The sequence below is a fragment of the Cynocephalus volans genome, chromosome 2 (assembly GCF_027409185.1).
Source record: "Cynocephalus volans isolate mCynVol1 chromosome 2, mCynVol1.pri, whole genome shotgun sequence".
Lineage (NCBI taxonomy): Eukaryota > Metazoa > Chordata > Mammalia > Dermoptera > Cynocephalidae > Cynocephalus > Cynocephalus volans.
This window is the reverse complement of record NC_084461.1, coordinates 195619274-195638541: the sequence shown is the minus strand read 5'-3', so window position 1 is coordinate 195638541 and position 19268 is coordinate 195619274. Positions and strand designations below refer to the sequence as shown.

The 19268-nt window shown below is 45.7% G+C and overlaps 1 protein-coding gene across 1 annotated transcript; it reads right to left on the bottom strand.

The window, feature by feature from the left end:
* Positions 1-3439: 3439 nt before the first annotated feature.
* HSPB8 (heat shock protein family B (small) member 8) lies at positions 3440-17675 on the bottom strand. The gene is made up of 3 exons (XM_063085837.1): positions 16908-17675; positions 10848-10911; positions 3440-4467 (listed from the first exon to the last, which is right to left on the bottom strand). Exons 1-3 carry the CDS (start codon positions 17272-17274, stop codon positions 4308-4310), a joined length of 591 nt encoding a protein of 196 aa, XP_062941907.1. The 5' UTR covers positions 17275-17675; the 3' UTR covers positions 3440-4307.
* Between the last annotated feature and the right edge of the window lie 1593 nt (positions 17676-19268).

The following is a 19268-nucleotide window of genomic DNA, read 5'->3' as shown; positions in this document are numbered from 1 at the left end:
TTAAATCAGTGATTGGATGGGAGGTATTGGGCAGGTAGGACTGGGGGTGGGGAGGTTCTCCTAAAGGAGAGCCCTGAGGAAATCATGATAAGAAGGAAGCAACCAGTCAAGGAGCTGGGGGTAGAGTGTTTGCAACCCCAAGAATGGAAAGTGCAAAGGCCCTGGGGTGAGAATGAGCATGGTGTGTTTGAGGGACAGAAGGGAGGCCTGTGTGTAGGGAATGAGAGGGAGCTGTAGGAGGTGACATTGGCGAAGTGACAGGTCAGATCATGTGGAACTTTGAAAGGAGTCTGGATTTTATTCATTCCATCCATTCATCTGGCAAGTGTAAAATGCTTCCTATTCACCAGGCCCTGTGTTCAAAGTTAGGGATACAGTGCAGAAGCACCAAGATGTGGTTTCTGCTTTCACGAGACCTGCCATCTACCAGGGGAACAGTGTGGGTAACTGAGAAAAGCATGCTGTCTGTCTTGAGATATTTAAATAGAATGACTTACATTCTCTATCAAGTGCCCTCCCCAAGAGATTGGTTGTGTCTTAAGAGGTCCATTCTCATGATTCCTTCTCACTTCAAGTTCCTGCCCATAAATAATTCTTCTCTCAATTTACTTTGCTCTGGGATGTTTTCAACCTCCATCCACCTTATCCCCCAAGACCACTGACACAAAGCTCCTGTGGCTACGTAAGACTTCCCTAAGGGTTGGATTGGTATATGCATTTTATATCACAATGCAAAGAATTTAAAATTGAATACTGTCCACCATTTTATAAGGCTCCAGGTCCACAAACCACCTGGTATTCCTCACTGTCTCCTGTTGTTACAGTCCAGTGGTCCACCACGTTGCCAGGCCAGTCACCTTAGAGATCCCGCTTATGCCCTTGAGCAGATCTGTGTGGTCCTCTATGCCCTCGGCCTGAGCACCTCCTCATGTTAGGGCTCTTCACTCACCCACTTGGGGTCTCATGATTTGGTGGCCTAGAACTGGCAAACTTGGAACTACTAACCTTGTTTTCCTCCTCTCACCAATCTCTCAAAGTGAAAAGAAATGGCATCTGACACCCAGCGCAGTGTCTTGCTCGTGGTAGATGTCCAATGAATATTTGTTGAACAAATATAGAATGAGTAGGGATTTTTCCCTAGGCTTGAATGATTCCTCCTCCTTTCTTTGAAGGCACAACTGCTAAGGTCAGTTTTCATCTTTATCATTGTTATTATTATTTATTCTGCTACATAAATACCCAGGCTATTCTAATATGATGTGCTGTGTTGGGATAGGGGTAAGTGAGAAGGGGCTGTGACCAGCCTGGTGAGAGGCCCAGCTGAGACCCTAAAGGATTAGCCAAGGAAGAGGGTGGGAGAGTAATCCTTGGAGGAGAGATTAGTGTATTCAAAGTCCTGGTGGCAAGAAAGGGCCTGTCAAGTTGGAAGAATAGAGAGAAGTTAGGTGGGGCAGGAAGGGGAGGGCAAGAGGTTAGGGCTGTGGTGGAGAAAAGTGACTCAGGGACAGATTCTTGTAAAGAAGTTTGGACTTAATCTTATAAACAATGGGGAGCCATCAAAGGATTTTAAAAGGAACATGCCTTTCACCTTGGCTCACATGTTTTCTTCTGCCTGTGAGGCACCTCCTTACCCCTACCCCCACTTGCTCAAGTCCTGCAACCATGCCTGATCCTCAAGCCCTCCTCTGGTCAGCCAACCCCCTGCAAAGCCCCAGCTTAAAACATCACCTCTCTTTCCACTATTTGGATGGACTCACCTAAGGCACACTTATATTTTGCTTTGTTTGTAGAACGGAGGAATAGTTGAGAGGGAAGCTCCTGAAGTCAAGCCAGCTAGGCCTATGCGATTTGGGCCAGTGTATGATTTTGGGCAGTGCACTTTTGGGCAGTGCAGTTAACCCTTCCATGCCTCAGTTTCCTTACCTGTAAAATGGAGATGAGAGTTGGACATACCTCATAGGACTGTAGTGCGATTTAATGTATTTATATATGTAAAGCACTCAGCACGGTGCCTGGCATACACTAAGTGTTCAGTGAAGGGCAGACCTTCTTTCATTTGCCTACCTCTGTTACGGGACTGTGAGCTCCTTGTGGGCAGGCTCATGACACAGGACTGGGCAGAGTAGGTGTTCAGGAAATAGACCCTGATCCCCTTGTCTTTGGGGGGATTTGGAGGTGCCTTCGAGAAGCAGCCCAACAGCTCCTTATTATCCCTTCCAAAAGCAAACACATGGGTTCAAGTTACCCAAGCCTTAGTGTCCTCATTGTATGTGGTGATTAAATGGGATTGGCTGTAAGGATGGAGATGTGACCCAGGCCTGACCAATCAAGGCACCGATTTCTTGATCCTTGCTTAGCCTGTGGATGGTCATGTGATCCAAGCTGGTCCAATAAGAATGACTCTTGGGGATACAGCAGAAGCTATGGGATGTGGGGCTGTAGTGACTACAGCCACCTCGTGACCCCTTTTGAGAAGACACGGGGCATGGGATACGGAGGGCTGGAAGTAGGGGAGCTGGAAGGGAAGGGGGTGAGCAACAGGGAGATTGGGAGTGAAGCTGACATTGCAGGGCCATGTCAGTTGGAGGGAAGCTGAGTTCTGTTGATATTATTAGAGCCCTGAATCCAGATGTACCTGAAACAGCTCTTGTCCTGGACTTCTCAGCTATGTGCACAATAAATTTCCCTTTTTGCTTAAATCAGTTTGAGCTGGCGCTGACCTCAGAAAGGGTTCTAACTGATGCTCTGTGCCAGCAGCCCTGCTCCCTACCAGCCTACGATCAGGGTTCTGTGCTCCTGGCAGCATCTGAATCTGTAGCAGCCATTGCACTGTTAATTGCCCTCATAGCTGCTATTCCTCTTTCTGCCTTCTTAGCAGAACCTTGTTTTGTTTAGGGAGACATGTTCCTGGTCTCAGAGGATAAATCAATACTGACCTAAGCCCATCATGGCCATCCCTTTCCCTTTCACCAGGGATTGGTCTGAAGGTAGACATGTGATCCAGTTTTGGCCAATGAGATCAAAGAAAAAGTCTGCTGGGGGCTTCTGGGAGATATTTTGCTCACCGATAAAAAGAAGAATCCAGATGAGAAGAACTTTTTACCCCTGCCTTCAATTCCCATACATTGTCTTATGAGGATGAGATGCACGGAGCTGCTGCAGCCATCTTGCCACCATGAGGAGACTATGCAGACTTGTCAGAAATGGCAGAGAAAAAAGATGGAAATACTCTCACAAATACACAAAGCTGAAAAAAAAAAAAAACCCTCTGAATCCACTTACCTCTAAATTTCTTGAGAAGTTAGCCAGTGGCTATTTCTATAGTTTAAGCCACGAGGCATTATGCCTTATTACTTGAAGACACAGCATTTCTAACTGATGTTGTTGTATATCTAGGTACTATTGGATTTAGTTCTTCATCAAAAGAAGGAAACAAGGCTAAGAACATCAAATCCTTTATTATTATTGTTATTATTATTTACTGTTACTTCCCCCTAAACAACAGCACAACTCAAATAACAATGACACACACATCCCACCCATATACACAATACCACTAGCCTGTCTTCCAGGCTGTCTGGCCTTTGCTTGGTTCCTGGTGGAGCTGTTTGAAGACAGCCCACTCTGTAAAAATCCCGACTTAGCCATAGGGGATACAAGAAAGGGAGGACCTTAGCCGGAGAATAATCTGAGAGGCTCCCAGAGTCCTTAGGGAGTGCCAGCTTGGGAATCTTGGGAACATGCTGTAAACATCTGGGCAGAGGGCAGAAGGCACTGTTTGTTTTAATGTGGTTGGTGGATAAATCCCATAGGGGGATATAAGACCTGTCTATTACCTTTTGTAGGTCAGGGATGTAGAAACACAATAGGGTGAGCTAATGGGTTCCATGAACCAAACCATGTGAGAGGCACGGAAATTGGGAGCCCAGAGTAGGAATCTGGGTGATGGGGAGGTCCCCAGAGAAAAGTAACCTTTGCATTAGCTGCAAGGTAAGATACAATGTATAGTGGTAAGTCCTCTTCTATTACTTTGCAACTATACAATGTGCAACATTTTCATCAAGATGAAAAAGATAAAGAAAAACTCCGAGTATTTTGGCCTAACGCAACCAAGCATGATTTGCTAATTGCGTCATCCTGTGGAGAAATCTGCTACTACACTATCCAGGGAATCTAAGGTTAGTCCCCACCCCCCACCCCCCAATATTTTACTTGCACTAAATCTGAGTTCAGCTAACGTAATCCACCCTGGAATCAGAGAAGCCCTAGGGTTCGGGACAGAACAAGGATGGCCCAAGACTGGGGTATCAGGTACAGGTGACTTCCTGGCTGTCTTGAGGAAGCTCATGGTTGAAACTGCTCTCTCCAAATGGTGAGTAAGGGGGGATCTGGGGAGCTTCGATGATCAGCAGACCCTCTGGAGAAAGTGAGGCAAATACTGTCACAGGATCCACTTCTGCAGGAAGCCTAGGAGAAGTACAAGATTTTATGCATTTATTAGTGTAATATAGCTTAAACATTATTTTATTCATTTGAAAGAAAATATTTTTGATAAGAGCTTAGGCTTTGGGGACATACAAGTCTGGGTTTGCATCTTGACTCTGTCCCTTTCTAGCTGTATGATCTTGGCAAAGTCACTCAATTGTTCTGAGCTTGTTTCCTCATCTGCAAAATGGGGATAATACTAAACTTGTACAGTATTTGAAGTTCTAGAATGAGATAGAGTCTGAACATACTTTGCAAATGGTAATATGCTTTTTGAACAGTAGTTCTTAAAAGAGAGCTGTGATCCATGTATTTGGTCCTTGGTTGAGGTCTCCACCATAGCACCCACAATGATCACAACTGCTGGCAGAAACGGTACTCCTGCCATCTCGTTATAGAGCACAAGTAAGGTGTTACACACAGCAGGTAGCACATTTCACTTGGCATGTGCCCACTGGAGACTGCTTTTCCACAAAATGCACTAATGGCAGAATTAACAGTGGAACAGGCACCTTGGCAGATGAAAGGCTAGCCACGTGATAGACTTCTGGTGGCAACATACCATATGACGCTTAGAATGAGTCTCAATTTTGGTTACACCTTAAATAGCTCTTAGGTTATAATTATTTTGTTCCCCAAACACAATTATAGGTATCACCTGGTTGGAGCTTTATAAGAGTCTAGGATGATTAATAGTTGAGAATTAATATACCCATTTCATAGGTCACTAAACACAGACTTGGGGGAAATCAAATGACAAGCTCAATGAGCGAAAAGGTGTTAAAAAATGGGATTTCTGAACCCAATCAGAAATTGGTTCCAGTTTCCGATAAGGTATTTTTAAGATTTTTAGATTGTTTTGGGTGAATGAGGCTATCAGGGATATGGTTTCTTCAACAAACTACTGGAATTGTGAGGACATGTTAATGTAACCAACTGAACAAAAGTGACTCCATTTTGTTAAACCTTTGAATTTAAAAACTTGTTCTCTCCTGTATCCCAAACCATGTAGCCTGCAGCTGACTGCCAGAACACAATGACTCTTGCTTTCACATTGTACACAAAATAATTAGAGAAAAATTATTAACCCAGATGGCCATTCTTTACTAGCTTACTAACCTTGTCTTAGTTGAGAATAACAGGAACTGAACCCATGGAGAATGAAGTATGATGCTGGTCAGCTTCTACCCGGGAAGTTCCCTGATGATTATTTGAAAAACTCATGCATGTCTGCATATCCCTGCTTGGTCACCATGAATCAGTTTTCCATCACAGACCCCTATAAAACCCTTTGGCAAACCTGGGAGAGGCAAAGGCGGTCTTTGAGACATAAGTCTGCCATTTCCCCAGGCTGCTGGCTTCCAGATTAAAGGCTACCTTTCCATACACCAACCAACACTTGTCTCTCAGTCATTGGATTTTGAGTGGTGAGCAAATGGACCTGGGGTCTTGGTAATATTAATGGTTTCATTGGGTTGTCATTGTTGTTAAAGATAATGAAAACTATGACCTTCTGAGCACTTTCTATGTGCCAGGTACTTTACCTGAATCATCTCATTTAATTGTTAACAATAACCCTACCAAGCAGGTTCTATTCCTATCCCCAATTTTAAAAAGACGAAGAAATTGATGCTCAGAGAGGTGAAGTGATTTGCCCAAGGCCATACAGTTGGTAAGGGCAGATAGAAACTGGAATTGGAATTTTGGTCTCTAAACTCAGAGTAGCCAACTGTGATGCTCTGTTGCCTCCCCTGGCATCAGACTTTTGAAAAAAAGAGCAATTTGGGGAAAGTCAGGAGGTCCAGTCACCATACATAGATCTTTCTACTGGTCCAGGCCAACTCTGCCTGTTGTAAATGCCGGGGTCTTGATGAAAGAACCAAGACATGAGGTAAGCCCATTTCTGATGATGGGCAGGACCCTTCCTGGAGGGCCCAGAGGGTTTTTTTGCTTTGAACAGCAACTTGTAGCCACATGAGCGGCATCTGCCCAGGGGACTTCTTGCCAAATTGGAACCACAGAGATTAACAAGGGTGCTGCCGGGAAGGTGGAAGAGAAAGAGGGAACCTCGGCAGTGGCCAAGTCAAGTTATTCAAGCAGAGACAAGGCCAAAAGTTTGGACCTCTGTCCCACTGCTGGGGCTGCTGGGGATGGGCTGACTCTGTTTAACCATTTGCACGCCAACCCAATGGAAACCTAGTACAACGTGACAAGGTAGCCACAGCCCAGAGCATGGGCTTTGTGGGCAGATCTGGGCTTAAATTCTGACTCTTCCTGACTGTCAGAAAGTGGGTAATAATAGTACCTACCTCTTAGGGTGCTGTGAAAATTGCAATGCACTCATTGGCCCTACATGTGGGTATCTGACAGCTGTGAATACTTTCATACAAGTTGCAGTATCATTGAACCACGAAATATCAGAGCCCAAAAGGATCTTCCTGATCGTCCAGGACTATGTTCTCATATTACATATGGAGAAACTGAGGCCCAGAAATGGGAACAGACTTGTTCAAGCTCTCTCACCAGGTTACCTGCATGTTGAACCCACATGGTGGGAAAGTTACTCCTCTTCAATTCCTTTCAACCCTTCCATTTACGTCTAAATGAACATCTCCCCTAAGTGTTAATACGCCTTTAACACCTCTAGCCTCTATGGCTTGCTCCTCTCCCTTTTTAACAAAGACAAAGCTAATCTAAAGCTTAGGCCCTTAGGCAGGCAACATTATCTAGTTAGAATTTAACCACATTTTGCTTTCATTGGATTTATTTCATGATTGCCTTCTCCAGTGAACATTTTAGTGATAAGAATTTAACTTTATCAAAAGTGAGTTGATCTAAAAGAAAAAAAAGTCTTGAGCGAGTAATCGTACAGGAATGTAAGCATATAAGGCAAGAAACAGTGAAGATGGTGTATGAATGACTCTTTTGTGAGTGACTGTACTTTGGTATCTTCTAACCAGGTAGGAAGGCTTTGAAAGTAGAGAGACCAGTGTTCAAATCCCATATCTGCTCTTTTTAAAAAATAGCCTTTTTGAGATATCATCGACATATGAAAGGGTGCCTCAAAAAGTTCGTGGAAAGATTCATATTATCTTCTAATTCTATTCTCCACAAACTTTTTGAAGTACCCTTGAGTACATAAGTTGTAAAACTTGATGTTTTGATATATGTGTACGTTATGAAATGATCACCACAATCAAGCTTATTAACATATCCACCATGTCTACATAATTACCACTGTGTGATGAGAAAATTAAATTTAAGATCTACCCTCTTATCAAATCTCAAATATACAATACAGTGTTGTTAACTATGGTCATCATGCTGCAGATTAGACCTCCAGAATTTATTAATCTTGCATAAATGAAACTTTGTGCCCTTTGACCAACATTTCCCCATTCCTCCCCCACCGCCGCCCAGCCCCTGGCAACCACCATTCTACTCTCTCTTTCTATGACTATTTTAGATTCTACATGTAAGTGAGATCATGTGGTTCTTTTTCTGTGTCTTGCTTATTTCACTTAGTATAATGTCCTCCAACTCCATCCACGTTGTTGCAAATGGCAGGATTTCCTTCTTTTTAAAGGCTTAATAATATTCCAGATCTGCTCTTTAGCTGTGTGACCTTAGTTGTGTCCCATCCTCCTTTGAGCCTCAGTTTCCTCATCCATAAGATGAGCTAAATAATACCTACTCAACAGGATTCTTTTAAAGGTTAAATAAAGTTAAACCTATAAACCTCTTAGCATGGTTCTTGGCACATCACAGGTATCAATAAGTGGCAGAATGGATACCTGGGGAGATGTGGAGCAGGGATAATAAAGTTTGCTTTGGCCCCAGTCATCCTCCACTGATGGAGTTCCTGCAGCCCCTGCTTCCTGTTCTCTCATCCAAGTTGGATGTGAAAAAGAGACCAGCTGCAGTCCTTGCCCTGCTCCCAACCTGACAAGCAAATTCCAGGACCTCTCTTTCTCCCCCTCATCCATTCAAAATGGGGCCTTTCACATGGACGTGGATGTGTTGGGGTGAATTTCCTAGCCATGGCTAAGGCAAACAGCTGCGGTGTTCTGCTGGGGTGGAAATCTCCTAGGATCCCAGACTGACCAAAGGAACTTCCCTGTCCTCTAATGACCAGAGTTTTTCCTGGGACAGGCGATGAGGCCTCCTGAGATTGGCCCAGGGTCAATCCCAGTCTCTAGCCTGGCTCCTTAGTATCTCAAATCTGGGCAGAGCCAGGAGGTCCCAGGAGTTCCATCTGTTCTTGTGTGATTTCAGCCTTGTGGAGCCTTTTAATAATATTAGTTCCCACGGACCAAGCTCTGAGTCTGAATCTCATGCTAAATGCTTTATACACATCCTCTCACTCCTCATCACAACCCCATCTGTGAGGGAAGGCAGGAACTGAAGCTCAAAGCAGTTAAGCAAGTTGCTGAAAGTTACCCAGGCACTTTGGAGCCAGGACTCCCCACACCCAGGACTGAGGTTCAAAATATACAATAACTGGCACAGCTGGGCACTGTCAGAAGGGATGGATGCTACACAGTAGTATTGGAGGAGGGTCCTGGGAAACCTTTAGTTGATAAAATGTGGGGAGGTTTGGAGGGCCTGAGGACGGGGTGAGGGTGGCCAGGGTTGGCCAGGGAGGGCTTGTGGGGGGTTCAGAGCAATGGGTAGTCCACATTTTAACAAATAGCCCAGATCAGCTGCTGAGCACCAGCTAAATAGCAGCTGTGCCTTGAGCAACCACACATATTTCTATCTGGTCAGGGAACTCCAGGAAGCTGTTTCCCCTGAGGCCCCAGAGTGGTGAAATCCACAAAAATGGCCATCTTTCTATGATTAATTTGTTGACTTCTTTCCTGCTCAGTCCCTTTCACAGCTTTGCCCTGCATATGACTCCATCCTGAGACCTAGTTTGAGCCTCCCCTCAGCAATGTTTGATCTGGTTGCTGTACCAGGGAGAGGTGTGGGTCAGGGGAGGACAGACAAGTCACAGAGTATGAAGGAGAAACACTGGTGTTTGCCTTATCAGGAAGTGTGCACGGGCTTCCAAGAACTGCAGAGGCTCTGGGGAGGGTCAGGAATGGGCACATGGGGGGAGAGACAGGAATGCAGAATTCCAAGACTGAAAGAAGCCTCAGAATTCAGCTAGTGCTATCTTTCCAGATACAGGGCATCTTTACCAGGGCTAGTGGTGGGGTTAGGACTCAGCAACAGCAACAATAAGGATAGTAATAACAAACTGACTTGTATGTGGACCTACCTTGCCATGACCTCGTTTCATTTTCAACTCTGCAAGTCTGGAATCGGCATCCCTTTTACAGATAAGGAAACAGCATTCCTGGCTCAAGGATTGAGCATGGAACTCAGAGGTTAGGAACCTGTTTTGGGCTGTTCTAAACTCTAGCTGTAAAGACTTTGGGTATGTCCTTTCACCCGTGGGGGACTCAGTTTCCTCGTAGTACAAGTAGGGTAATGTTTGTTCGCCCCGAGGCACACCTTTGTTGCAAAGGCTAGATACAACCATGGCTGGGATAAGACTTTAGGGCCAGAAATGCACAATGTGGAATGACAATGATTAGAGAGAGGTCTGTATGAAGCACCCAGCAGCTCTTCCACGGATGCAACCATCACTTCTGAGCTATGAGTCTTTCTCCCTATAGGTACTGCCGGTTAGGGGTTGGATGTGGCTTTGATTCATTGACTCAGCCTGCCTGTCTTCTTGCTGCTCTCGGGATTTCCCCAAGCTTGTCTCCTCCCTGTTAAACATAAATCCCTTCTACTCCCTCCTTCAGCAAACATGCCATTCCTTTGTCCCAACCTCTCAGCCTCCAAACCTCTGCGGGTCGTAAGCGGTGATATTAGGGCACGTTCTAACGTAGTTTTTGTAGATACTCTAGAGAAGGTGCTCACTCTCCCGGTCATGGGAGAGGCATAGCAAGCAGCCTTCAAAAGATTCTACAGGGCATTTGGGGTATCAGGAGAGGGTCTTCCTTGATAATGACGAGGATCCTCCCACAGCCAAACTGCATGGACAGGGGAGTGCCCAGGCTCTCTGTGTAGTTGTGGACAAGTCATTTTGTCTTACTCTCAGGTTCTTTATCTATAAAATGGGATTGTTAATACCCATCCTACAGGGCACTGAGCAGATGAGATGACACAATCAATGTGCTTGCCCTTCTGGCACCCTATTGTAGGTTTGTTGTGATACTTTTTCCCCTTTAGGTGTTAGGGTTCAATTCCCTGCCCCGGTGGGGTATTTTGTAGGAGAGATGCCCAAGAGGGAGAGGCCCCAGACCTTAGGTGCCAGGCATCCCCCCTCCTCCACTCCCACCTGAGATCCACACTTCGAGGTTACTTACTGGATTTTCTTTGTGAAGTTCTTGGAAACGATACCACCTTCTTGCTGCTTCTCTTCGTGTTTGCCTGCAAGGAAGAGGAATGTCATGTCAGCATCTATGACCCTTGAGCGTCATTGAGGGTTCTGGTTCTGCCCTGTCTGGCTGTGTGGCTTAGTGTTGGTCTAGACACTGCAGTCATCTCAGCCTCGGGGTTCTCGTCTGCTACATGCACCCACTTAAGCCCTCCTCCCAGGCTGGCTGTGAAGATGGCATAAGATAATGGACAGGAAAGGAGGCTTTGATGGTGGTTTGTGGGCAATTCAGTATTAGTCTTAGGAAATCATAGAAACTGGGCCATATGCTGTACCACAACTTCCAAGTCTCCCATGTGACCCCTCTCCCTAACCAGCCAGGAGAACCCTGGCACTAACATCCCAGACTGGATGATAGGAACGAAGTGGGGTCACATGCTGAGGGCCACTTTGCCACCCGGCTTGCTTTACAACTCACAGGCCTCTGTCCTGATTCTGAGGATGGACTTCTTTCTTCCTTTGTTACTGATATGGAAACTAAGGCCCAGTGATAAGTCTGAGATCACCCAACAGGTACATAGTGGCTCTGGGCTTTGAATCAGCTCTCTCTGAATCTAAGCCAAGTTCTGGGGCCTGATGCCCCTCTGCCCTCTTGTTTCTGTCTGTTCCAGCTCCCAAGTAGCTCTGTGAGCCGCACTGTCTGTACCCAGTAGTGAAAGAACAGGCCAGAAATAATGCTTCAATCTGCTAAAAACACCCAGCCTGTCCTAAGGGAGCTCCTTAGAAACGGGCACATTAAGCTCCACGGATGTGAAATTCCACCAGCCCCACCTCCTACAAGGCAGCAGGGGAGGGCTTCCCCCTCACCCCTGCTTAGGGAGGAAAGAAATAAAATTGCAAGAAGGTTGGTCCCAAACTGGCTTTTATCTTGCAATTTATATAGTAAATTCTGATCCTCTTGGCCCCTTCTTACTCTTTTTTTCTTTAATGGAGAGGGTACCTCCAATTTCTCTTTAAACAAACCAGATTAGTGCACAGTGGAGCCATTCAGCTAGTATGACTTTTCACTTCTCATTTCTGGGGCCACACTCCAGATTCAAGAATGCTCATTTACCCATGGAGGCCCTTCTGAGTGGCTTTGGAATTTAGACTATAAATAAACTTGTGGGGTTTAGAGTCTTTTTGCAGTCCAGATTTTTTTAAACTGACAATTTACAGGTAATTACATGATTAATTACTTTATTATTCAATTATTCCTTTGTTAACATTTTTTCCTGATGACAAGCTAATGCATGACATTATAAAATGTAGAAAATAAAGAAAGAATAATCAAAACCACCCATAATCCCATTACTCCAAGGAAGCCACTAATAACATTTTTGTATATGTTCCAAACTTTTTTTGTTTCTTAGAAATGTATAATGTTATATAGTATAGATGGATATCACAGATTTTATCAAATGGGATCATTCTATACATTATGCTTGAAAAGCGCAAAAAGCGAACACATTATAATTATTTTTTCACATTACCAAATATTCTTCAGCAACATGATTTTTAATGGCTGCACTGTGTTCCATTGCAGGAATATAAAATTGTTCATTTAGCCAGTCCCCTACTTTTGGGCACTGAGGAGGTTTCCAACATTGGAAGGAATCTCATTGCACTAAACGTTCTTGAAGCTAGATCTTCACACAAGGCTTGATGACTTCTTTAATATTAATTCCAAGTTCTAGAATCTCTAAGGCTTAATTTCCATTGCTAAGTTGCCCTCAAGAAGGGCTGTACCAATTTATCCTCCTAATAGTAGAGAAGAAAGGTATACATTTATAGGAATTCATTTTTAAACTGGAGTATCTGGCTAACCAGAATGTGCTAGTCTGTGAATGTGCTGCAACTCAGAGAGTTTATTCTGTGCTGCCAACTCTGTGACCAGCAACTGCCTGGCTCTAGCATGGGCTGGTGGCCAGAAGAGCACTGCCTGTTCCCCAGCAATGTCCCCAAAGCCTGGGCCTCTGGAGGCTTGCTTCTCCTGGGGACAGGCCAGAGCCTCTGACTCAGCCCTTTTGCATCCTGGAATCCTTCTGCATGGTTGGTGTCCTGGGAATAATAACTGATGGTGATCATGATAAGAGTAATAATAACAAACTTATATAGCCCTTACTTGGTGTCAACCACTGCTCTAGGACCTTACCTATGCAAACTCCATTAATATTCACAGCCACCTTAGGAAGCAGATACTTTTATTATTACCATTTTGTGGATGGCAAAACTGAAGTTCAGAGAGGTAAAGTGACATGCTCAAGGTCATGCAGCTTGGAAGTGATCGAAGCAAAGATTCAAAAGCAGGCAGATAGTTTCCAGAATGCTAGGTTTTGGATTCTGTCCTAGCACATCTCTACCCTTCTCTGAGCCTCAGTTTATTCTTCTCTAAAATGGGTGACAACATCTACCTTACTGGGTTAACTGTCGGGAAGAAATAAAAGCAAGTCACAGATTTGCTTTGTAAATTGTAAAAATACTGCGTGAAGGTGAATGCTTGTGGTTTATTTTGATGTTTGGGCAAAGGACTACTCGTCAGAAACTAGGGATCGCTGTCCATGTTCTGAAAATAGGGTATTGGATTTAGGGAAGGAAGGATCTCTACGTAGAGGCAGCTCCAAGATTTCCATAAGGGGGTCCCGGGGAAGGGGTGAATCTGGTTGAAAGAGGGTGGTGCTCGGAGGATCATCTTGAAGCTTAATTTGCATATCATCTGCATACTTAAATTGTTGAGGCAGCTTAAGGATTATGAGTGACTTCTAATTTCTTATCTTACTTTCCTAATCTACATTTTCTTTCATAAAAAACATTTTATTTTGTAAATGGAAAAAAGTAATCATAATTTTTTAAAAAAGAACTCATCTGGAGGCCAGGCCAGAGGCCCCTTGCAGCCGCCATCTTCTCAACATGACTTAGAGAAATGGAGGTGGCAAGGAGCAGCATTGTCACTCCGGAAATGCTACTGGCTGGCTAAAGAAAGATGGTGCTGTTTCCAGGGAAGGCAGAGGCCCTAGGATTAAGGAGAAGGGGCGGGAACGAGGCCTCAGGGGCTTTCCAGTCCCTTTCTTAGCCAGGGCCTGGCCCAGTGGCCCATGAAGGGAATAATTCTTGGCTGGTGGCTGCAAGGTGGGGGGAGGAGAGAGAAGTTTGATGGAAATTGTCCAGACCAGCATTTTCCAAACAGTTCTCTGGACCTAGACACTCATACATGGTCAGATACAACAGAACCAGCTCTCAGAGATTCATAAGCTACATTAGTGAATTAAAGGCTCTGGCAGGTCTTACAGCGAGGATACCTTATACAATTTAGTTTTATCTTGCACCTTCTGAAACTCTGAACTCTCCTCCCCTCATTTCTCAGATTCCTAATAACACTGGATTCCTAGTAACTCCTTGAAGCACACTGCTTGGCAAATACAGATCTAGCCTACCTGTTCATAAGACCAAGAGTAAATCTGAGCCCCCAAGGCAGTGGGATTTGCCCAGAGCCACACAGTCAGATGTAGATCCAACCATCCTGACTCAGAACTATCCAAGGAGGCCTAGCACTGAATCTCAGACACTGCCACGGAGAAGCAGGTAATCACAGGACAGTCATTTTCTCTGGGCCTTGGTTTTCTTATCAGTAAAATGGGAAGTAATAAACCTCCTCACACTCCCTAGGAGGTCCTAATGGGGAGCCATGAGCCAACATGGGTAGGCATTTAGCACAAGGCCCAGCACAAAGTGCTTGTGGAAGAATAGCTTTGCTGTTACATGGTCTAGGATGGGAGACTGGATCTGACTTCTGACTTTCCCTGAAAGTTGCTTTTTAAATGGAGCCCCTGATATCAATCTTATTTTTAAAACCTCTTTAATGAAAGCCCCTGTATGCACTCCCAGGTGATTTAGATTCTGTCTAGCTGAGGTCACTAATAGCACATGTAAAAGTCTTTGTCTTTGTCTTATTTAATCTCCTAATGACTCCATTTTACAGATGTGAAAGCTGAGGCTCCATGAGTCATCCAAAGCCTCCAGATTAGTAAAGTACTTAACTGGGACCTCAGCCTGGGGCTGCCAGACCCCACCTTTTAAGAAGCACCTACAAAAGACGATGGAGAAAAAGTCCTCCAGGTTGGACAGAAGGTCTCCTGGAGGGACCACAGGGAGTGGGAGACCCTTGGACCAGAGCTGGAAGTCTCTGGGACACTAATTAAAGACAGGAGGAGTTGTGATAATAATCACCCTGTTTACAGACTGCCAGGCAAGCACTATTATTAGCTCTATTTTACAGACACTCTGAATATATTATCATATATTGTCTGCATATATTTAATATTCCCTACGGCTTTGCAGGATAGGTATTATAATGATCCCCATTCTGCAGATGGGGAAACTGAGGCTCAGAGCAGTGAACAGATTTTCTTGTCCCTATCCATCCAGCTGATGAAGAATAGTGCTACGATCTGAATCCAGGTCTCAAAGAGCATCTGTCTTTTATTATTTATTGGGGCCTTACAATGTGCCTGGCACTAGAACAACAGCAACAGCAATAACAATACTGACTCCTTGTGCTCCAGGTACTATTATGTACGCACTTTATAGCGTCACCCCATTTAAATCAACAGTCCTTATGCTGCAGCCATTTGAACCCCAATTTCCTGATAAGGAAGCAGAAGCACAAGAAGTTAAGTGATTTGCTCATCCTGCTGGTTAGTGGCGGAGCCAGTTTCCAAACTCGTGCCTGGCTCCCCAGCCAACTCAGAGAGCCCTGGCTGACTGCCCCTCCCCCCACCAGCACATGGCCCCAGTTTGTCTCCTGGCCCACCACACCCGCTAGAGCTCTGATGTTTATAATTCTGCCATGAGAGGCTTTGAAATTCCCCCTGAACACTGATGGGACTTGTCCCTGCCCAGCCTGTGTGTGTAATGGCTTTTATTGATTTTCTGGAAGGCAGGCCTCTGCTAGGAACACACTCTTTTTAATGGAGCATTAATTGGGAGGGAAGGAAAAGAAAGCCTTTTCTGCTGCCCTGCTTAACTGGAGCTGAGTTTCCTGTCTTCTCTTTCCTTTTTCTGAGCGTGTTCCTTCACCTAGGCCGGGATGTGGTGGCAAGAGCCCTGGGCCTAAAACTGTGGATAGGCCCAGACTCTACTCAGGTCTTGCTGCTGATTCATGGCATGACCTTGAACCAGTCCCGCTGGGTCCTCAGCTTCCTCAGCTGCAAAATGGGCCTAGACACCCCTGCTACTCAGAGATGGAGTGAGGATTTTTTTGGAGAAGTAATATAAAAATTTTAGCCCAGCCCTTGGCACCTAGCAGGTGCTCAATAAATCATTAACTCTCTTCTGGCCTCCTGATTCCCAGACAGCCTGCATCTCAATCTTTGATGGCCTTGGGCAACTTGCTCTAACCTCTCTGTGCCTCAATTTCCTCATCTGTAAAAAGAGATAAACAGGACCCACCTTCTCTGGGTGTTGTATTGGCTGAGATGTTACAGGTAACAGTGCTTAGCATGGTTCTTAGCAGTGGCTAAGCACTCAATCAAGGTTCCCAATCAGTATCATCATAATTACTGGCAAGCCTCAGTTTCCTTATCTGAGATAAGGGGAAGTTTTTCACTTGGGACCTGTTCTGGTTATTAATATTGTCATCACTCAGCATTAAACTCTCCCTTCAAGACCCTATTTGTGATGCTGGGGTGCCATAAATCCACTTCTTTGTCTCTTTAACCTTCCATATCTGCTTAACCTAATCTTTATGTTAAATTCTTTCTGTCAAAATACCCAATATGGTTTCTATTTTCCTGCAATTGTTATAGCACCCAAAGTTCCCAAAAGCTGAGTCAGGTTAAGATTTCTCCTGCGAGCTGGGGAGGAGAGCTTTTTCATAAAGATAGCTCTGTAAGCTGCATTCCTGAGCCCCAAAGTCAGCTGTGTCATGCTGTCACAGCTTCCTCCTAGTCATCTTGCTGATGACCAAGGTACCCCCTCCCCAGATTCTCTCTCCCTCCTGCCCCCGACTCACCGGAAACCTCCACATATCCGTCCTTGGTCTTGACTGTCAGCTCCTCTGGCGTGAAGCTGTGCACATTGACGCACACTTTCCAGGGCTCCCCAGGGAAGGGTGGGGGGCTCCTGCCTTCGGCAGGTACCCCAAACCTGGCCGTGGCAGTTGGCCCCCGGGGCACCATGCCAGACCTCAGGGTTCCTGGCCAGGCGGAGGAGAGACGAGGCAGGGCCCAGTCAGGCCAAGGGGCAGTCAGGTCGTCAGGGAAGGGGTCCATGCCAAAGCCATCGTCCAGCAGGCGGGAGGAGAGGGGAGAGTCCCGAAAGGGGTCTCTGCGCAGGCGGCTGGGGTAGTGGCAAGAAAAAGGCATCTGACCATCAGCCATGGTGGCTGCTGAGCTCAGAGGGGAAACAGAGGCTCAGAGATAAGGAGTCACCTGCCCAAGGTCACACAGCAAGATGATGTGGGTGGACTGCCCTTCAAAGCTTATTCTTCAGCCTTAGAAAATGCTGGTCTTCTGTCGGGGAGAAGTAGAACCATCCACTGCCAAACACAGTGGTGCAAACCAGGCCGGGGTGCCAGCCCCCAAAGACACTCCAGCCACCAGAGATGACCCCCAGCAGGTCCAGCAGAATCCCAAAGGGTCGCTCTCCGCTCCCCTTACCAGAGATCAGCAAGCCACTGTCCTCCCAGGCTGCCCAGGCTCGCAGCCAGAGCCGCGGAGGTCTACAGGGAAGCCAGGAGCTTAATAAACACCAGAGACGCACGCCTAGAAACTTCTCCTGGCTTCTTCTGATCGTCTATTTATTTGCTGCTGGGGGCTGGAGGCGGGTTTTGCAAGCGCCTCCTGTCACGGGAGTATTCGGAGATGATGACCCAGCCCAGGAGAATCCGCTGAGGGAACAGCTGGGCTGGAGGTGGGGGCTGGGAGGGGCTGTCCGTTGTCTTCCAAGTTCAGCCTGCCTCTCCGGACACGGGCACGGCACGGACACTCTCTCCTCCCCTGGCCAGCTCAGCTCCGCCCTCCTGCTCCCTCCCGGAGCAGTCCTCCCCAAGCAGGGCACTAAGGCCTGGCTATTAATAACTCTCCGCCTGGCTGAGAGCTCAGGTCACCCTCTGGAAATACCTTCCCCAGAGCATGTCGCATCCTGCCTTCCCCCTGGGGACCTGCAGAAGGGGAAGAGAGAGACTGGGCCCAGTGGATTTGAGTGTACATGGCCCTGGGTTGGATTTCCCTCCCCACTTATATCCAGGCCAAGCTCTCAGAGCCTCAGTGCCCTCTGAGGAGCATGGTAAAGAAAAATATATATATATACACACACACACACACACACACACATTCAAATGATGCTTGTTAAAGTATGGTAAGGAAGACTTTACTGGGCAGGAGTCTGTCGCAAATAGGTGTAGGAACCATTGAATGGGATTTTGCAGTGGGGGAGAGAAATTGGGCTCTACTCTGAATACAGCATGGGCAAGTGGGAGTTTATATCCAAGAAGCCTGGTAGGGGTAAGTGAATGGAAAGTTACTAAGAAGAAACATCGGGGGCCAGGAAGGAATCGGGCTAAACCCAACTAACAGTATTCTTGCTGAAGATAGACAAGGGGGATCAGATATCACCTCCAGAGTGGTGGAGGATGGGGACCTTGATCAGATATTGAGGGTGATCAGATATTGAAGACAGAATTGCTAAATTGACTTACTAGGGTTCTTGCTAAAACTGGATTTTAGAAGGAAATGCACAGAGGGGCCTAAGAGAAGATTTAGGAGTGGTTGGTCAAGCAAAGAGTCTGTCAGCAATAACATTATTCCCAGGCATCTTTGAGTTGTCAGTTTTCCCACCTGTAAAATGGACATAATAGTAACCAACTCATGAATGTGTCATGAGGAATACAGGAGGTCATTCGCATTCAGCACTTAGCAGACTGATTGGCACTTTTATATCTTCAAGTTTGAATTATCGATTACCTAACACTTGCTATATGCCAGGCCCTGTTCTAAGTGCTTTACAAATATTAACTCTTTTAATCCTCACCAACAATCCTGTGAGTTTAAGGTATTAGTATTATCCCATTTTACAGATGAGGAAACATCCATAGGAAGTGTTAATGAATGGTAGCTTCTGTTATTATTATGACTGTTACTAATGGTAATTATTAAAAGATGCTATGCTCAGGCAGGATGTCTAGTCTGAAACTCAAAGCCCACGAACGACTCACTTTCTAGACTTCCCTCCTCTTCCCATGCAGCTTGAAGAATGAATTTACAAATCCTCCTTTACCCAAAAGGCTGCTTGGATTTGGGTTCCAATCTTTGATCTGTCCCCAGCAGGTGGGCAACTTTGGGCATGCTATTTACCCTCTGTGGGCCTCAGGGTC

What these genes read in the sequence shown, in the direction of transcription:
- HSPB8 (XM_063085837.1), bottom strand. Translation starts at nt 17,274, where the DNA reads ATGGCTGATGGTCAGATGCCTTTTTCTTGCCACTACCCCAGCCGCCTG. An exon ending in CGGATATGTGGAGGTTTCCG is followed by an intron (nt 10,912 to 16,907) that starts GTGAGTCGGGGG and finishes TCTTCCTTGCAG; the next exon opens with GCAAACACGAAGAGAAGCAG. An exon ending in AACTTCACAAAGAAAATCCA is followed by an intron (nt 4,468 to 10,847) that starts GTAAGTAACCTC and finishes TACTTCTCCTAG; the next exon opens with GCTTCCTGCAGAAGTGGATC.